This window comes from Panthera tigris, chromosome B3 (genome assembly GCF_018350195.1).
Source record: "Panthera tigris isolate Pti1 chromosome B3, P.tigris_Pti1_mat1.1, whole genome shotgun sequence".
NCBI classification, from domain to species: Eukaryota; Metazoa; Chordata; class Mammalia; order Carnivora; family Felidae; genus Panthera; species Panthera tigris.
The window spans coordinates 59,625,763-59,643,158 of record NC_056665.1 but is presented as its reverse complement, the minus strand read 5'-3'; the positions used below and the strand labels follow the sequence as shown (position 1 = coordinate 59,643,158).

At 39.3% G+C, this 17,396-nt stretch overlaps 1 protein-coding gene across 7 annotated transcripts in view; it reads right to left on the bottom strand.

Annotated features, from left to right (window-relative positions):
- TP53BP1 (tumor protein p53 binding protein 1) overlaps window positions 1–16,448 on the bottom strand; it is a 70,847-nt gene extending 54,399 nt beyond the window's left edge. For 3 of the 7 annotated variants that reach the window (XM_007081736.3, XM_042989015.1, XM_042989014.1), the window contains exons 1-10: window positions 16,309–16,442; window positions 15,548–15,732; window positions 15,249–15,342; window positions 14,731–14,815; window positions 6,861–6,994; window positions 6,129–6,287; window positions 5,622–5,751; window positions 3,666–3,832; window positions 1,972–2,098; window positions 945–1,039 (exon numbers count right to left, since the gene is read on the bottom strand). In XM_007081736.3, coding sequence (XP_007081798.2) covers window positions 945–1,039; window positions 1,972–2,098; window positions 3,666–3,832; window positions 5,622–5,751; window positions 6,129–6,287; window positions 6,861–6,994; window positions 14,731–14,815; window positions 15,249–15,342; window positions 15,548–15,732; window positions 16,309–16,315 — 1,183 coding nt within the window. In that variant the 5' untranslated portion in view covers window positions 16,316–16,442. Of the gene's footprint in view, window positions 1–944; window positions 1,040–1,971; window positions 2,099–3,665; window positions 3,833–5,621; window positions 5,752–6,128; window positions 6,288–6,860; window positions 6,995–14,730; window positions 14,816–15,248; window positions 15,343–15,547; window positions 15,733–16,308 lie in introns of all 7 variants that reach the window. The other 4 variants (XR_006218646.1, XM_042989017.1, XR_006218644.1 and 1 more) reach the window with 2 other exon arrangements.
- Between the last annotated feature and the right edge of the window lie 948 nt (window positions 16,449–17,396).

Genomic DNA, 17,396 nt, shown 5'->3' with positions numbered 1-17,396 from the left:
CTAAAATCAAGCCCCATGGTGGGTTCTGCACTGACAGCACGGAGCTTGCTTGGGATTCTCTCTCACCCTCTCTCTCTGCCCCTCCCCTGCTCTCTCTCAAAATAAATATTTTTTAAAATTAAAAAAAAAAAGAGTAACACCTATTTCTTAGTATTGTTGTGAGGGTTCAATTAAAAAAAAACAAAAACAAAAACAAAGAAAAGCACCTAGAGCCAAAGAGAAGCACACCAAACAGTGCCTGGCATACCGTAAGTGCTTAATAAATATTAACCATTATACCATCATTGGTATGTGAAAGAATTAAAAGGAGAAAATCATGAAATTTATTGGAAAAGACTTCGTGAAAGTAGTAGGAACTTAGAAATACCTTGAGTGACTGGATATAAGACTAAGAGAGAGTAAAAGAGATATAGATAACGAGATAAATTAAGTAAAAAGGAAATCTTTCTTGTGAATAAAGTAATGTAAAATCACCAGGTCCTCAAAGGAGGAAGTGAATGAAATCAAAATTTCTACGACCTGCTCCTAGCCATTCTTTGACTAAAACTGCTTGATGATAACAAAAATAACATTTAAATAGCAAAAGAAACAATTTTTGGTTCCCTTTCCCTGGAAGCATGTCAACATGTTGCTGGAAACTTCTGGGTTATTAGTAATAAACCCAGTTCTTCACTAATAAACTAATATAACATACTATTCTGAGTTCTATCTTAACAAATTTTACCCTACAGATCTTTTTAAAAATTAAGTCAAAAATACAGAATTCTCATAAGAATGAGCCCCTTATACTAGGCCACATCCCTGAAGGGGAGATAGACATGAGTCCTACTGAATAGTTTAGGTCACAGTGTCTGAACATATAAAGAAACAGTACGTTCTGCAAGGCAGAAGAAGTGCTGCTGCTCGTCCAATCTGAGAGCAACAGACAGATCACGAGAGCTCACCTTTTCTCCCTTCTTGCTCTGTGGGACTGCTAGGAACGATAAAAGGGGTAGATCGGAAAGCATCAGGGGAAGGAGCAACAAGATCTGAGGAATTCCTTTATATAAAGAGAGAATCACAGGTTATTGTACCACAGCCACAGTTGTGCATTTGTTTTTTACTTTCTGATAGCAAAAATATCTAAGTCATCCAAACAAATCTTATTAGCAATCTCTCAAACATCTACCTGAGGCTGATGGAAGAGCCATGAATAATACTTAACTATTTCTCACACCAGACATATCCAAAATTAGAATTAAAAAAAAATAATAATAAGGATAAAGCCATATGATTATAAGAGAAATAAACAATCAAACACAAGGACATCATGATTGCAAAGCAAGATGACAAAGAGCTAAAAAATAAATTCACGTGCAAAACTGAGGTAAAAATACTCCAAATTTTACCTAATATTAGAAAGATCATGCACATTTTTATTTCAAAAAAAAAGCAAATCTCTTTGCCATAACAGCGAGATAAAGAACTCCAACTAAGGTCAACTATAGTACAATCTATTCTCCACCCCTATGCGGTTAAATGGAAAGAACTGCTGGTCAAATAGAAGAGCAGTATGCTTGTTTTGGTTGTATAACAGAATATAACTGGGCAGTTTCTGTCTAGTGAAACAATTGGACTACTATTATAAACTTCCAAATGGGGGAGTGCCTGGCTGGCTCAGTCAGAAGAGCATGCGACTCTTGATCTCAGGGTTCTGAGTTCGAGCCCCAAGTCGACTGTAAAAATTACTTAAATAAATAAAACTAAAAAAAAAAAAAACCAAAAAACCTCCATATGGGAAAGCAGAGCTACCTGCCTTCAATAGGTCCACTAAGTTCTTAACCCCAAAATTCTAAAGCCTAGAGTTTGCTTTTTGGAGTTTGCTTTTTGATTTTAAAAATAATTCTAGACTAGCAATTTCAGCTCTTTCAACCTTAGCCTAAGACCCTCAGATACATGTTTCTTTGGCAGAGCTATTTTAGGCTTACTTACGTGGAAAGACTCTCCTGAACAAGGGACCTCTGACCAGAGAGCTGCAGGAGGTGCAGAGTGGTGGCAGGTGTGGAAGCCAGAGAACATCCACCTTCTTCCCTTGAAGGAGTAGAGCAACCATCAGAAGCTATTTTAAAAGAGAGAGAGAGAGAGAGAGAGAGAGAAAATCTAGTTTCATTTGCTTCTCAGATTGACAATCCTGAGTTTAAAAAAAAAAAGGAAGAGGAGGAAGAAGAAAGCAAGCAAGCAAGCCACTCAGTACTGCAAACAGTAAGATCAATGTTTCCAACCATGTTCCAAGAGAGCAGAAACTGTTTTCTAATAGTAGTACAATCAATGGAATGCCATGCTAACACAAATTCTAAGTGACCACTAAATACCATCCTCCCTAAATTACGGGTTTCTTTAATATAGAATTGACAAAACATATTCCTTAGTCCTTTCCATCATGATTAAACCTTGGGAGGAAAAAGGCAGAATCCTTATCCCTCTGCTTGGCTGCTCTGCTTCTTGTGAAGCTTCTATTGTAAAACAGCAAGTAAGCCTTTTATTCCAAGGTCTACCTATGGTGAAGTAAAGCTCATGCCATGAAACAGATGGCAGACGTAAAACAATGTGCATCACACCTGATGATATGAATGCAGTTTTCATGATTAGAACCTGGGCCTCCTCAGAGGAGACAGAAAATACTAATGCGTTAATAAAAGAATACAAGAGCAGCCATTATTGACTTATATTATGAACAATCTCCTGTTGGTCACTTCTCAGCAACAGACAGGGGTATTAGCTGCATTAATCCCAAGTATAAAGGAATTTCTTTCTGCTAGGCCATAACTTCCTATTTCTGACAGATGAACTAACTAATAAATAGATGAGTAGGCAGACTATTGCCCAGGGAATTATGAAAAACTTAACACTTGATTACCATGATATTAAGATCTGAAGACCTATGATGACTCTAATAGCTATTCTGTCCTTAATATTAAATTTACTATATTATTCCTCAAAATCTCCATTTCCAACACAGAGAGAAAACTATGTTAAAATGTAAAACAGGGGTGCGTGGGTGGCTCAGTCGGTTGGGCGTCTGACTTCGGCTCAGGTGGTGACCTCACTGTTTGTGAGTTCAAGCCCCATGTTAGGTTCTGTGCTGACAGCTCGGAGCTTGGAGCCTACTTCGGATTCTGTGTCTCCCTCTCTCTCTGTTCCCCACTGCTTGTGCTCTGTCTCTCAAAAATAAATAAAGATTAGGGGCGCCTGGGTGGCTCAGTCGGTTAAGCGGCCGACTTCGGCTCAGGTCATGATCTCGCGGTCCGTGAGTTCGAGCCCCGCGTTGGGCTCTGTGCTGACAGCTCAGAGCCTGGAGCCTGCTTCCGATTCTGTGTCTCCATCTCTCTGACCCTCCCCCGTTCATACTCTGTCCTCTCTCTGTCTCAAAAATAAATAAACGTTAAAAAAAAAGAAAATTTTAAAAAATAAAGATTAAAAGAATTTTTTTTTAAAATGTAAAACAGCAATCATTCCCAAAAAGCCTTTCTCATTAATCAGTTAGAAATGTATTTTCCTTCCATACTACAAACAAGTCTGCATACCTATAAAGTGCCTTCTAATTCAAACAGTAGGCTCAGAACAATAATAATAAAGTTTAGATCTTCGGAGAAGAGGAGCTACAGCAACTAATCACTCTTTTATACCTGTTTTATTGCTCTGGTCAAACAAGTCTTCCTGAGTTGACAAAACCTCAGGCTCTGGGGACTTCTGAATCTGCAGTCCACCTTCCAAAAGTTCTTGAGCAGGTATTTGTTCTTTTGTTTCCACAGCAGCAAGAGATACTTTGCGACAAGGAGGCATGTCCTCTGACCTAGGAAATTCAAACCACCAGGAGAAAAAGTTGCTATACATTCAAATGCTTTCACCTTTGAATTAAGATTTTCCTGGGGCACATGAGTGGCTCAGTCTGTTGAGCAACTGACTCTTGATTTCAGCTCAGGTCATGATCTCATGGACATTGAGGTTGGGCTCCACACTCAGCATGGAGACTGCTTAAGATTCTTTCTCTCCCTCTGCCTCTTCCTCTCTCTCAAAAAAAAAAAAAAAAAGAAAAGAAAAGAAAAAAGAAATAGAAGAAGCCTTTCCTGTTTTGTGTTCTCTAATAATTTCAAAACTTCCAGGGGCTCTATTTATTCAAAGTTGAAACAAGCTACTTTTTATAATGACATGAAGACCTCAGCCCATTTAAAATCTTGCCTCAGTCTCTCACACAGCAATTTTCCAACTTTGCTCACAGCTGTGCAGCATGCTGTCCATGATTTCTCATGAGTGATTCAAGGATTTTTGTTACATATACTGTTACCCACGTGAGCATGAAGGATTCTAAACCAAACCACAACAATGCCAGTCCTAATGAGGACTTTCCACAAAGTTTAGATGTGAATTATCCTCTGTGCTATTACCACACACATTATCTGCTGCTGACCTTTTCCATTTGTTCTGCTCAACCTCACCCCCAAACCAAGAATCCTTCATACCAATACCACTCACACATGTAAAACTCTCATTGCTGGCCCCTTTCCAGAGACTTGGGAGGTTCGCCTATTAAAAAGTTAGCAAAACTAGCTACAGGGAAACTTCCTAAAGAAAAACCTAAAATGTCAGCCCGTGTGAGGGTGAGTGTTTTGTATTAGAAAGACAACTTCTCTTGGGGTGCCTGGGTGGCTCAGTCGGTTAAGCCTCCGACTTTGGCTCAGGTCATGATCTCATGGTTCATGGGTTCAAGTCCTGCATCAGGCTCTGTGCTGACAACTGGAGCCTGGAGCCTGCTTCAGAGTCTGTGTTTCCTCTCTCTCTGCTCTTCCCCTTCCCCTGTTCGTGCTCTGTCTCTCTCCCTCAAAAATAAACAAACATTAAAAAATTAAAAGAAAAAAAAAAGACCAAACAACTTCTCTTGATAGTCAACTTTGTTCAGGACTCCATTCCCCACCATTTGTATTGAAGGAAGTTATAAGAAAATACTGAATGCTTATTCAAGTGCTTATTCCCAAACTGGACGCATCCCACTTTTCCTCTGCCATATCCAAACGTGAGCTGTTGACCAGAGGCAATGCAGTTTGGGACACGATAATCACCAGAGGCACAGCAGAAGGATAAGCCCAATTCCTACCAATTCCACTATAGGACTTGGGAAAAGAATACGTCCATAGCTATACCATAAACTATTAGATGTAGGATACATGAGGACTGAAAGCAATCTGGGTGTTCCTCAATTATAAGAACAGTAAATTTTCAAATATAATATTCATGTGATTCCTCATAACACTAGAGATAGAGAAAATAGGAACTCCTCCCACAGAGACAGTGTCTCTGTAGACAAAGATCAGAGAGGAATGACAACCAAAGATTAAGGAGTCATGCTTACAATTAACGGCAACAATAAAATGGCTTTGTAATATGCCTAAAGATAAGGACACGGTTAAGAATTCATAAATAATTAGTTTCCACTGGACCAGAAATATGCACAGTACAAGGGGGGAGGAAAATCAATAATTTCTAAAAATGTTTCCATCTAGCCAAGTAAAACAAGTATGAAACTTAAAAATACTTTCTAGAAACTATAAAGTACTATAGCAGAAACCTAAAAGAGCAGAGTTTACCTTGCAGGTGGTGAACTTTGCTCATCTACCACATGTACATCCTTACTGGGCTGTGCTACCACAGGGACATCCTTGCTGGGCTGTTCTGCCATGGGCATATCTTCATTGGACTGTTCTTCATGCTTAATTGCTTGAAGTTTTAGAAGACAGGAAGGAGATACTTAATTTTCCAAAGTACTAGAAGCAGTCCCAGATGCTTTTTTAAAGGCAAAGATTTAACAAAAGAAGTCCAATTTGAAAATATAAACAGACATCAATGCAAAAAGAAAATAACCAGTAACCTTAATCAAAACTAACCAAACCAAACTAAAACAAACCTTTCCAAAACTTTTAATCTGCAACCCATCAACTAACAAGTATTTGCCAGACAACTCTGCAACCCTACTATATTAACTTGATTATATTAACCTAGTAGTTATAAACTGTATTAAGGAATGAATAACTAGCTCTAGCTTAGGACGAAAATGCTTATAAACAATTCCAAATGCCAAAAAACATGTTTCATACCAATATTAGCATCCACATCAGACAGCCCAGTGTAACTAGAGTTGGTAGTTACTGGCAGTACAGGCTCTTTGTCTACTTCATATGTCACAGTATGTTCTTCAACATCCTGGCTCTGGGAGAGTTCCAGAACTCCAAAGCCCAACTGTGCTGGGGCAGGATCTAGAAACAAAACCCCAAGAAGTTAGGTAGCATCCCACAATATCATGCACTGTGTAAGGTCCTGTCCCTTAGCAAAACAAAAAGGTCATTTTAAGTCCTTCACAAGAAAGCCCTGCCTCCAAAGTTTTTCAAAATAAACTCAAGAATAAAGGCACTAAAAGTGAAAGGGAAAAATACATAACGAAACAAAAATTACATATTCTAAAAGCTTCTGAGCACCTAACATATAGGTAGACTATGTCTACTTTCTGAAGATATACATAGACCATACCCACACACACAGTAATTCAGATTATACTTCCACCCACAAAGCATACATTCCCAAAATATTTGAAAACCAAATGTAACAAGAAAAAGAGTCAATATGCAGAAAGAGAGCTATCCAATGAGCATCAAATTCCTGAACATCAAATTAGGGGAAATATCTTAGACAAATGCGACTTTCTTAATGACTATCCTCATTTTAATGATGAGAAATCTATAACCTGATAACAAAGAGAAATTTGGATATCTTCATGCTTATGTTAAACGGACTTAGAACAATCTACTATCTAGATAAAGGCATAAAGCTACCTTCAGCACCAAGGGAGTGTGTGGTAGTATCATCTCTAATATCTTCTTCCTTTTCCTCCTTCTCCTTCTCTTCTACCTCCTCTTCTTTCTCTTCTCCCACAGGAGGAGCAGATTCCACTGACAGTCCCAAAACACTACATGGAAAGACACAATCATGTGTTCTCAGATAGGTTGGGACACTTTGCTCAAAGCACTCTTCTAAATTTATTGTAACAGCCCACACACCAACCACCTCTTACGCAAATTTGAAAAAAGTAAAAAGCCTCGCCCCCATCAGTGCTTCTTTCTACAGAAAGCACCTGAAAGGATAACAACTCAAAACGCTGCACTGAATTAAAGAACACAAAATATTTAACAGAAGAAAGGAATAAACACATTTGAGTTTTCACTTTCTCCGAAAAAATATAAGCAGGGAGAGAAAAACCTTACTCTCAAGAGAATAACTGACAAGTGACACAGTAAGATATGCATTGGATATGCAGTGAAGGGACTCAAAGATACATCAGCTGAACCAGACACAGTTCACCAAAATATTTAAGAAAAATTTTTAATGTTTATTTATTTTTGAGAGAGAGAGAGAGAGAGTGAATGCGGGGGAGGGTCAGAGAGAGAGAGGGACACAGAATCCGAAGCAGGCTCCAGGCTCCAAGCTGTGAGCACAGAGCCTGACCGGGGCTCGAACTCATGGACCACGAGATCATGACCTGACCCAAAGTCAGAAGCTTAGCCGACTAAACCACCCAGGGTCCCTACACAAAAATATGTTAGTATAAAAATCTTAGACTACATACATAGAACCAGAATGTCTGAATAAAATTCTGGTAAAAGGCCTGTATATTTAGAAGAAGTTAAGATTACAGGTCAAAAAACATAAAAGTAAAAGACAACAATCAGGAAAAAATACTGCAACAAATAGAACAAAATAACAGTCTCCCTAAAATAGAAGGAATTCACATGAAGAACCCCAAGACATAGGTGAACAGACAGACAACTCATAAAAAAGGAATATAAGTATCTTAAACATGTAGGAAAATAGAGAAAACAACTGTTGCCCATCAAATTGGGAAAAAAAAAATTGTCAATACTATACTACTATTCAGTGCTACCCAAACCTGAGATAAGCACTATCATATACTGTTTACGAGACTCAACCATTGAGTTTACTATAAACTAATAGAATGTTTCTGGAGAACACTTGGAACATTTGCAAAAATGTTTCTAAAAAAACCTCCAAAACAATGTATACACCTAATAATTTCAATAATTTCAATTTTAAGAAATAATTTGAAATGTAGAAAAATCCTTATGCAAACTTATTTCTCAATGTTTACTGTAATTAAGAAATACCTAGGGGCGCCTGGGTGGCTTAGTCAGTTAAGTGGCCAACTTCAGCTCAGGTCATGATCTCGTGGTTCATGAGTTTGAGCCCCTCTTCGGGCTCTGTGCTGACAGCTCAGAGACTAGAGCCTGCTTTGGATTCCGTGTCTCCCTCTTTCTCTGCCCCTCACCCACCCACCCTCTGTGTCTCTCTCATAAATAAACATTAAAAAAAATTTTTTTTTAACTTTTAAAAGAAAAAAACTTCAGTAAACTTATTAAGAGTTTCAACTGTTGGGGCGCCTAGGTGGCTCAGTCGGTTAAGCAGCCAACTTTGGCTCAGGTCATGATCTCACAATTCATGAGTTCAAGCTCCACATCAGGCTCTGTGCTGACAGCTCAGAGCCTGGAGCCTGCTTCAGATTCTGTGTCTCCCTCTGTCTCTGCTCCCCCCCCCACTCATGCTCTGTCTCTGTCTCTCTCTCTCTCAAAAAAGAATAAACGTTAAAAAAATTTAAAAAAAAAAGTCTTAACTGTCGTGGGAAAAACTCCATGTTGTTAAGCAAAAAAGTCAGCAAACACAAAATTTTACACATGTCAGCTATCAAGTGTGCACACAAAAAAAGAAGGAAAATATGTCAAAATGTTTACAGCAATTAGCCTCTGGGTGGCAGAATTATAGATAACATTTTTTGCTTCCTTGAAGCTTTCTACACATTTAATTATTTCATATAAAGACTACTAAGCAGAACTATAATGAGCATAAAGAGGTGAACACATAAATTTGCAAAGTTAGGGGACCATGATCCAAGGAAAAGGGACTAGTAAAGATTTTCACACACAAAAAATAGAACATTACCTATGTAACCAGGAAGACTAGTTACATAACCTCAGGAAATATAGCCCCAAGTTGAGTTTCTTGGGAAACAAAGTCCAAGAGCAAACATGACAAAATGTAGAAGAGCAATGAAAGACAGCACAAACCATATACTTTGGCTCTTCTTCAGTCTCCTTTAGTGGTTTTCCTTCATGTCCCTCCCTGACCTCTAAGTTCAGTGAGTCCTTGGAGCTCTTCTCCATCTTTACTCACCTCCTTAATGATCTTACCCAGGCTCATGGCTTTGAATATCATCCACATGCTTATGACTTTGCAATTTAAATCTCCAGCTTAAGACATTCCCCCTGAGCTCCATCCAGACTTGCACATCATCAAGTGTCTCCAATTGTTTATTGAAAAGGCAGCTCAACTTCAACATGTCTAAACCTGACCTTCTCCTCTTGCAGTCTTTTTCCATCTCATCTAGCAGCAACCCCATTCTTCTAATACTCAAACCAAAAATGCAGAATCATTGTTACCTCCTTCCTCTCATACTCCACCATCCAATCAGCCTTTGAATCCTATTTTCAAAAAACCCAGGGGCGCCTGGGTGGCGCAGTCGGTTAAGCGTCCGACTTCAGCCAGGTCACGATCTCGCGGTCCGTGAGTTCGAGCCCCGCGTCAGGCTCTGGGCTGATGGCTCGGAGCCTGGAGCCTGTTTCCGATTCTGTGTCTCCCTCTCTCTCTGACCCTCCCCTGTTCATGCTCTGTCTCTCTCTGTCCCAAAAATAAATAAAAAACGTTGAAAAAAAAAAATTAAAAAAAAAACCCAGAATCTCACCACTCCTCATCTACTTCTACTCTGGTGTAGCCACAGTCATTTTGCCTAAATTATTTCAATAGTCTCCTACTTGGTCTTCCTGCCTCTGCCCTTGCTCCTCCTTCAGTCCATTCTCCTTTTTAATTTAAATGGATTTTAAATTTTTTCTCCAGCTTTATCAAGGTACAATCAACAAATAAAAATTGTACCCTCTTCTGTCTACTCTTGATCCAACAGCCACAGTGATCCTATTAAAATCTAAGTCAGATCATGTCATTCCTGTTCAAAACCCTTAAATGCCTTCCTATCTCAACAAGAGTAACAGCTGACTTCCTCACAGTAACCCAGAAGGCCTTACATATTCTGGTGCCCCTTACTTTTCTGACCTCTTCTCCCAATTCTCTCCATCACTCTACTCCAGCCATGCTAAACTCCTTGCCATTTCTCAAATATTCCAGGCACACTCCTAACTCAAGGCCTTTGCACTTGGCTGTTCTCTATGCAATGATTGCACTTACCCCAGATAACAGCAGAGATCACTTACTTAAGAATTTTCTTAATGTTTTTTTTTTTTTTTATTTTTGAGAGACAGAGCATGAGCAGAGGAGGGGCAAAGAGAGAAGGAGACACAGAATCCAAAGCAGGCTCCAGGCTCTGAGCTGTGAGCACAGAGCCCTATGCGGGGCTTGAACCCCTAGACCTTGAGATCATGACCTGAGCCAAAGGCGGACACTTAACTGACTGAGACACCCAGGCACCCCATTCAAGAACTTTTAATCAAATGTCTTATCAGCCAAGCATTCCCTAAGTCACCCTATCTAAACTTGCAACTCCTTTGATGTTTCCTATCCCCTTCTCTGCTATATTTTTCTCTTCAGCCCTTATCAGTTTCTAACATACTATTTACTTATTGATCATGTATTGCTATATCCCATACAAGAATGTAAGCTATATTAAGGTCTATGATTTTTTTTTCTGATCCTCTGCATCTCCAAAATTCAACAATGCTTGGCATATAGGAAATATCCAATAAATATTTGTAAAATGATCAGGTGAATCCAAACAGGCTTGAAATAAATCAGATTATAGGCAAAAAAAACCCAGTCCTAATGGTTAAACTTTTCTCTACTGTCTAAAGCTAATGGAAAGGAAAACAAAGGTTTAAATACATTATTTAGAAGTACAAAAGTAGCTGACATAAGAACTAAAATAATTATCAATAATTGGGAGTGTATGGAGTTAAATCCTCATCTTTCATTATGGAATTCAATTGTCTTAATTTGATAAAATAAGAAATGGCAGTATTAGTTTTACAATATTGTAAAATATTAGTTTTACAACAGTATTGAGCACCAGGAAGATAACCTCTCCAAGAAGTTAAAACACACAGCGTAGCCTCTGTGAAAGGACACCAAGGGTGGGAAAGGACTCTGCTTTTAATTATAAGTTATTTTTAAAATAAATTATGTATTTATATTACTCTGTTAAAAATATTTGACAGATCTCACTAAAATTAAAAAACTGCTCTGTGAAAAACCTTCTGAAGAGGATGAAAAGATAAACTAGAGTGAGAGAAAATATGTGCAAACCAGATAGCCTACAAAGGACTAATAACTAGAATATATAAAGAACTCTAAAAACACAGTTTTTAAAAATCCAATTAGAAAATGGACAGAAGACATGAACAAACATTTCCTTGAAAAGGATGTACAGATGGCAAATAAGCACATCAAAAGATTTTTAACATCATTTGCCACTAGGGAAATGCAAATTAAAATAATGTGATATCACTACACATTTATCAGAACGGTCATAATAAGAAATTGTGACAACACCAAATGCTGGTAAAAATGGCGAGAGACTGGATCTCTTACACTGCTAGTGAAACTATATAATGGTATAGTTACTCCAGAAAGAGTTTGGCAATTTCTTAAAAAACTAAATATACAACTACCAAACAGCCCAGCAATTTCCCAATGACCATTTATCCCAGAGATAGAAAGATTATGTTCACTTAAAAACTAGCACACAAAAGGTCAGAGCAACTTTATTTGCAATAGCCAAAACCCATATCAATCCAGCTCTCCTGCAACAGGTAAACGGTTAAACTGTGGTATATCCATACCATGGAACAACTACTGGGCAATAAAAAGTAATGAACCACTAATATATGCAACAATTTGGACAGGTCTCCCAGGAGTTATGCTGACTGGGGGTAGGGGGGGAAGCGGGGGGGGGGGGGGGGAAGCGGGGAGGGAAGCCAATCCCAAAAGGTTAATGTATGATCCCATTTACATAACATTTCGAAATGACAAAATATTACAAAGGACAGTCTTAATTAGCGATTGCCAGGAGTTCAGGTAAGACAAAGAGGTGAATATGGTTATAAAAAGACAGCACTAGGGTTCCTTGTGATTCTGGAACCATTCAGTATGTTGACCACAGTGGCAGATACAGATGTAACTAGACTTTATAAAAATTCACATACATGAATACAAGTAAAAGTGGGGAAACTTAAATCATTCAGCAGATTTTATCAATACAGATATCCTGGTTAATATACTATAGTTTTGCAAAACGTTACCATTTGGGCAAAGTTTATAAAGGATCTCTCTCTACATACTATTTCTTACAACTGCATGTGAATCTATAATTATCTCAATTTTTTAAAATGTTTAATAGAGAAGGGCACCTGGCTGGCTCAGTCAGTGAAGCATGCAACTCTTGATCTTGGGGTTGTGAGTTAGAATCCCATGCTGGATGTAAAGAATACTTAAACATTTTATTTTATTGTTTTAAAGATTTTATTTTTAACAGGGAAATAAAACAATCTATATTTCTTTAGTATACTTTAGGATGCTCCATGTTTAGGACCATCAGCTTAGATCAACCGAACACTAGGTAAGAGAGGAAGATTTTTTTGGAATTTTATGCAAAAAGTTCACAAGCAGCTTTTTAAAAAATACTTGCATTAACGAATAAATACATACAAACGGAGATCAATATACCTGTGTTTTGAAGAACTTTCATTCTCTTGGAATCAACCCCAAATCCTTTCTAGATTCATGGCCTTTGCACTTGCAGTTCCCTCTGGAAAGCTCCTCCTCCCACCAGCCACTCTTCTCCCCAGCTCTTCAAACATGTCTAACAAATTCATATTTATAGTTTAGATCACATTCCTCAAAGAGGCTTACCCCTATCACACAGATTAGGTCATATTTTCTTTCTTTCCTCCCTCTTTGAAATAACAATTGTAACTGAACAGCTGTTTATGTAATGATTTAACACCTTTCTCCCTGTTGAATTATAAGTTCCATGATGGCAAAGCCCCTTTAAAACACCTTACCACAGTGCCTGCACATTTACTGAATGTAAACGTTCAAGGTTTTTTGGTTTTTGTTTTGTTTTGTTTTGTTTTTTTAGGGAAAGGGCAACACGTCAATGCAAAAAGGGAAAAGTGATAGTATGGGACTTCTCTAACAGCACTGCTTCACTTATGAGGGGTATACATACTTCCTGCCCCCACTGGTTCAAACCAAGGTGCTGGGCCACAAAAACACAAATAACTTTGGCACACGTTCACTTTAAAGTATCATAAATTTAAATGCCTACAGAAAGCAAAACAAGGTAACAAAAAGGGGTGAAGTGGCTAAGAACAAAAGCAAAAGTACTGCAATAAAAGATGAATAATTAACTTCAGTGTCCACATACAATAGTGAATTATAGGGACTATGACAGACCAGAGCACTCATGCTCACCTATGCAGAGGTTAGCTGCCACTCACAGCTCTAGGCAAATGTTACCAATAATACAAAAGTTGCATTGCCTCTGGACTAGTAATGCCAGAAGCTGAAAATCCAAGTTTTATGTAAAATTTCCCCATTTAAAATTCTATCAATTATTTCAAATATATTTTACAACCATGTGTGGGCCAAAGACAAGCCACCTGCAGGTCAAAATAAGCCCACCAATTTGTAGATTGTTCCAAAGCACCAACTAATAATTTGGGAGAAAAAACTTATGTGCAAACAGAGTATTAAATAGAAGGCAAAAAAAAGGGGGTGGGAGGGCATTTATTTTTTAGATAAAACCATAGTCTTTCACCACCTCAACCTGACATTCTCCTCTTTGACTAGCTCCCTTTTCCTACTCAGCCACCACAAGTCTCCTGAAGTTATCTAAGTTCTCTTTTGATTTTAGTAATTTCAGGCAGGAGACTAAGCACTGAATAGTAAAAAAGAAAGAGAAGGCACTGAAGTCAGGAGGGCTCAGAGCTCAGTTGCCACTTATAAGCAATATATTCTAGAACAAGTTATCTAACATCTTCACCCATCAGTTTCCCCCTCTATGTAATGGAAAGAAGATTATGTCTTCGCTGTACAGCTGCTCTAAGGATGAAATTAAATGGGAATATGTATCAAACATCCAATTCTGACAGAGGATCCTATCCTAACAGAGGATAAACTCAAAAAATGGACAATGTAAAACTACGCATAAGACAAAGTAAAAATTGAATACTGTTTAGGGTATGAATTAATAAACATCCTGGGTCTAAAACTGGTAATTTAGCTGGTAGATGGAAAGCATGCCTAATAGTTTTGATAATATGCCTAAAGATTTTTTGATTATTTTTTCCATTAAGTCATATCTATGCTAAGAATGAAGAATGATTATTTCCTTTACGTGTACAATACAAATCACAATTTGAATAATACAAGTGTAAAAAATGTTATTACCTTCACAAAAGAGATTCTGGCTATCAGTACTAATGTACCAGTGAATACGATCCTCAACTCCCACTATCTAATTCACAAAAATAAGATTAATCCCTTTATCATTGGGATGAGGCAATAGGTACAGATAAAAGAAATGATCCATTAATAAATTTAAATAAATTCCTTCCAACACTAGTATACCTGCTTGTCCTGTTTGGCTGAGGTAACTGTTCAATGACCTGACTGATGGTACCACCTGTGTCCAAATGAGAAGAATCCATAGGGTCTGAAAAAAAAGAGTGGACATCAGTACAAAAGGCATTTACTACCGAACTTTAATACCAAACTTTAATACAAATTCAGAAATGTGGACAATATCAATCTAATCATCTACATTAAAAAATCAACTTTCTGGGGCACCTGGATGGCTCAGTCGGTTAAGCATCCAACTTCAGCTCAGGTTGTGAGTTCAAGCCCTGCATCAGGCTCTCTACTGTCAGCACAGAGCCGGCTTTGGATCCTCTGTCCCCCTCTCCTTCTCCCTCTCTGCCCCTTCCCCTCTGGGTCTCTCTGTCTCTCAAAATAAATAAATAAGCTTAAAAAAAAAAAAACTTTCTGAGTGCCTTATACGCATTCACCACAACCACATAATGTTTAGATCCACCCAGTTACAACAAGCGCACTCTTGCAAAAGGGACTATTAGCTTTAAACATCTCACCTGCAGCTTTGTTTTCTTTCAGATGCTCATTGAACCCACTATTACTATCTCCTTGTTCTTCTCCAGCTGTTTGTTCAGGATTGGACACAACATCCTAAAAAACATACATACATAATATCCCTACTACATATGAAATAATCCAAAATAAGGCATACTTTTGTGAATGTGTTGATTTCGTTTTTCCAACCAATTTTATCCAAAAGATAGAGATCTCCTAAGTACTTAGATGTGCTAATTGTTCTTGATTAGATAAAAAAATAATTTTTCCTCAATCCTTTCCAAACAAGATTATCACTCACCAACACAGGGTTCTCTTTGTGTGTCTGTAGATTAGGAAGGTGTCGAGATAGCAGACTAAAGCGAGAACCAGAATCATCTTCTAGAACCTGGCTTTCAGGCTGAGAATCTTCAATTATCAGGCAAGGAGTGTCTTGCTGAGAGAAATCTGAATCCAACTGACTTCCAGTAGGGTCCATCTGCTCCCCTGGTATGGAATAACAAAAGATCAGTTCTGTGTAACCTACTAGCTTTCCTCTCGCAGTCTGAGCTTAAATAATGGGGCGGAGGTGCAAGAACTAGGAAAAGGGACCAGTCTAGGACTCCAATTAGATTATATTTATAATCGCTGCAAACACTTTCCTATCAAACCTTCCAAGGCCTTATTTCCTCGTTATTTACTATCAGTCTGCCAATCCTTCTCTTCCTCTTCTTTTCCATCACCTTCCCGTAGACACCCTTTCCCCTCCTTCCTAACCTCTTCTCTCCCCGCCTCTTTTTCCATCCCCCACAACTCTCCCTGCGTCTTTCTGGCGCCTCTACCGCCCCCCAAAAGGCTGCTTTGTAATTTCTGTTCGCCAGAACACTCACAGCCCTTCACGTTTACTCACGACCACCCAGCCTTCTTAGCTACTGCTTCCCCACCCCCTCCTCAGGGCCCTCCAGCCCTTTCCCCGTCACCGCCGCCATGCTTGCCACCCCGCCCCCTCCGGTCAGCCATCCCTTCAGACCCGAAACCCAAGCCTTCAGAGCTCACTGCGCCCCCACTTTCTGCAAACGGTACCAGGCATCCCGGCGGGAGATCACTCGCGCTCGAGCTAGAGGTCTCTGCACACTCCCCAGCTCCCTCCAGCTCGATCCCCAGGTCGCCGCTGTAGCCACCGCCGCCACCGGCCGCGAACTCCCCCTTTTCCCGTCGCGTCACGCAGTACCGGCTCGCCCATTCGCTGCTGCTGCCCGCCACTCAAGAAGTCCTGTGGATGATTCGAGGTTGAGGCAGAGTCCCCCGCCCCACGTAAGAAAAAGGAACACCGCGGCGTGTTTCCATGGCAGCATGGACGTTGCAGGCCCTCCCCCTAGTACAGCCAGAGAATGACAGTATCCTTGAACCGAAGGGACCTTGAGAGGGCGTGAAATATATTCCCCTGCCTCCAGGACAATTGTGTGTACCACTACTCAGATATAAGAGAAGAGACTTCTTTTCTATCGTTCATGCACTTTGAGGCCCCTTCTCTTACCTTCTTCCGTAGAAAAGCAGAGGGTTCCCCAATTTCTAATAAAAGGGCAAAGACAAGGATCCAGGATGGCTAGTACTTCAGAGCTGGTGAAACTGAAGACAGACAGGATGCTTGGGGTTTTACCTGTGTCACTCAGAATCCCTTTTGTGGGCCTCTAACTGAATTCGAGGGCCTCACATTATGCCTCTGACAGTTTAGGTTTGGTTTGGGTTTTTTTTTTTTTTTTTCCTTTACATTGTCTGAGGTCCCCAATAAAGCATATTTTTTCCCATTGCCCTCTGCAGTCTGGAACGTAGGTCAAGCTTCACATTCGCTTATCATTGCCCTCTCTTTTATGAGATTGAAACCTAAGGAGACTATAGCCCCAGACATTTTTTTGCACTTCCCATTGAATTAAGCAGGGTGATTCTCAGACTCCGTGGAGAAGAGAACAGCTGCCGCCCCTTTAACTACATGACCTCAAAAATCCCTCCCAAGCCTTGAGAGTCTATTATCCTAATTATGGTGCCAGGGTCTTATAGAAGGTGTGGCAGCTGGGACTTGTTTTAATGAAGTAGACACCATAAGGAATATATGCTTTGTTTTATTTAAGTGGTGGTTGGATCTAGAATGGAATTCTAGCTAGAGCAGCTGT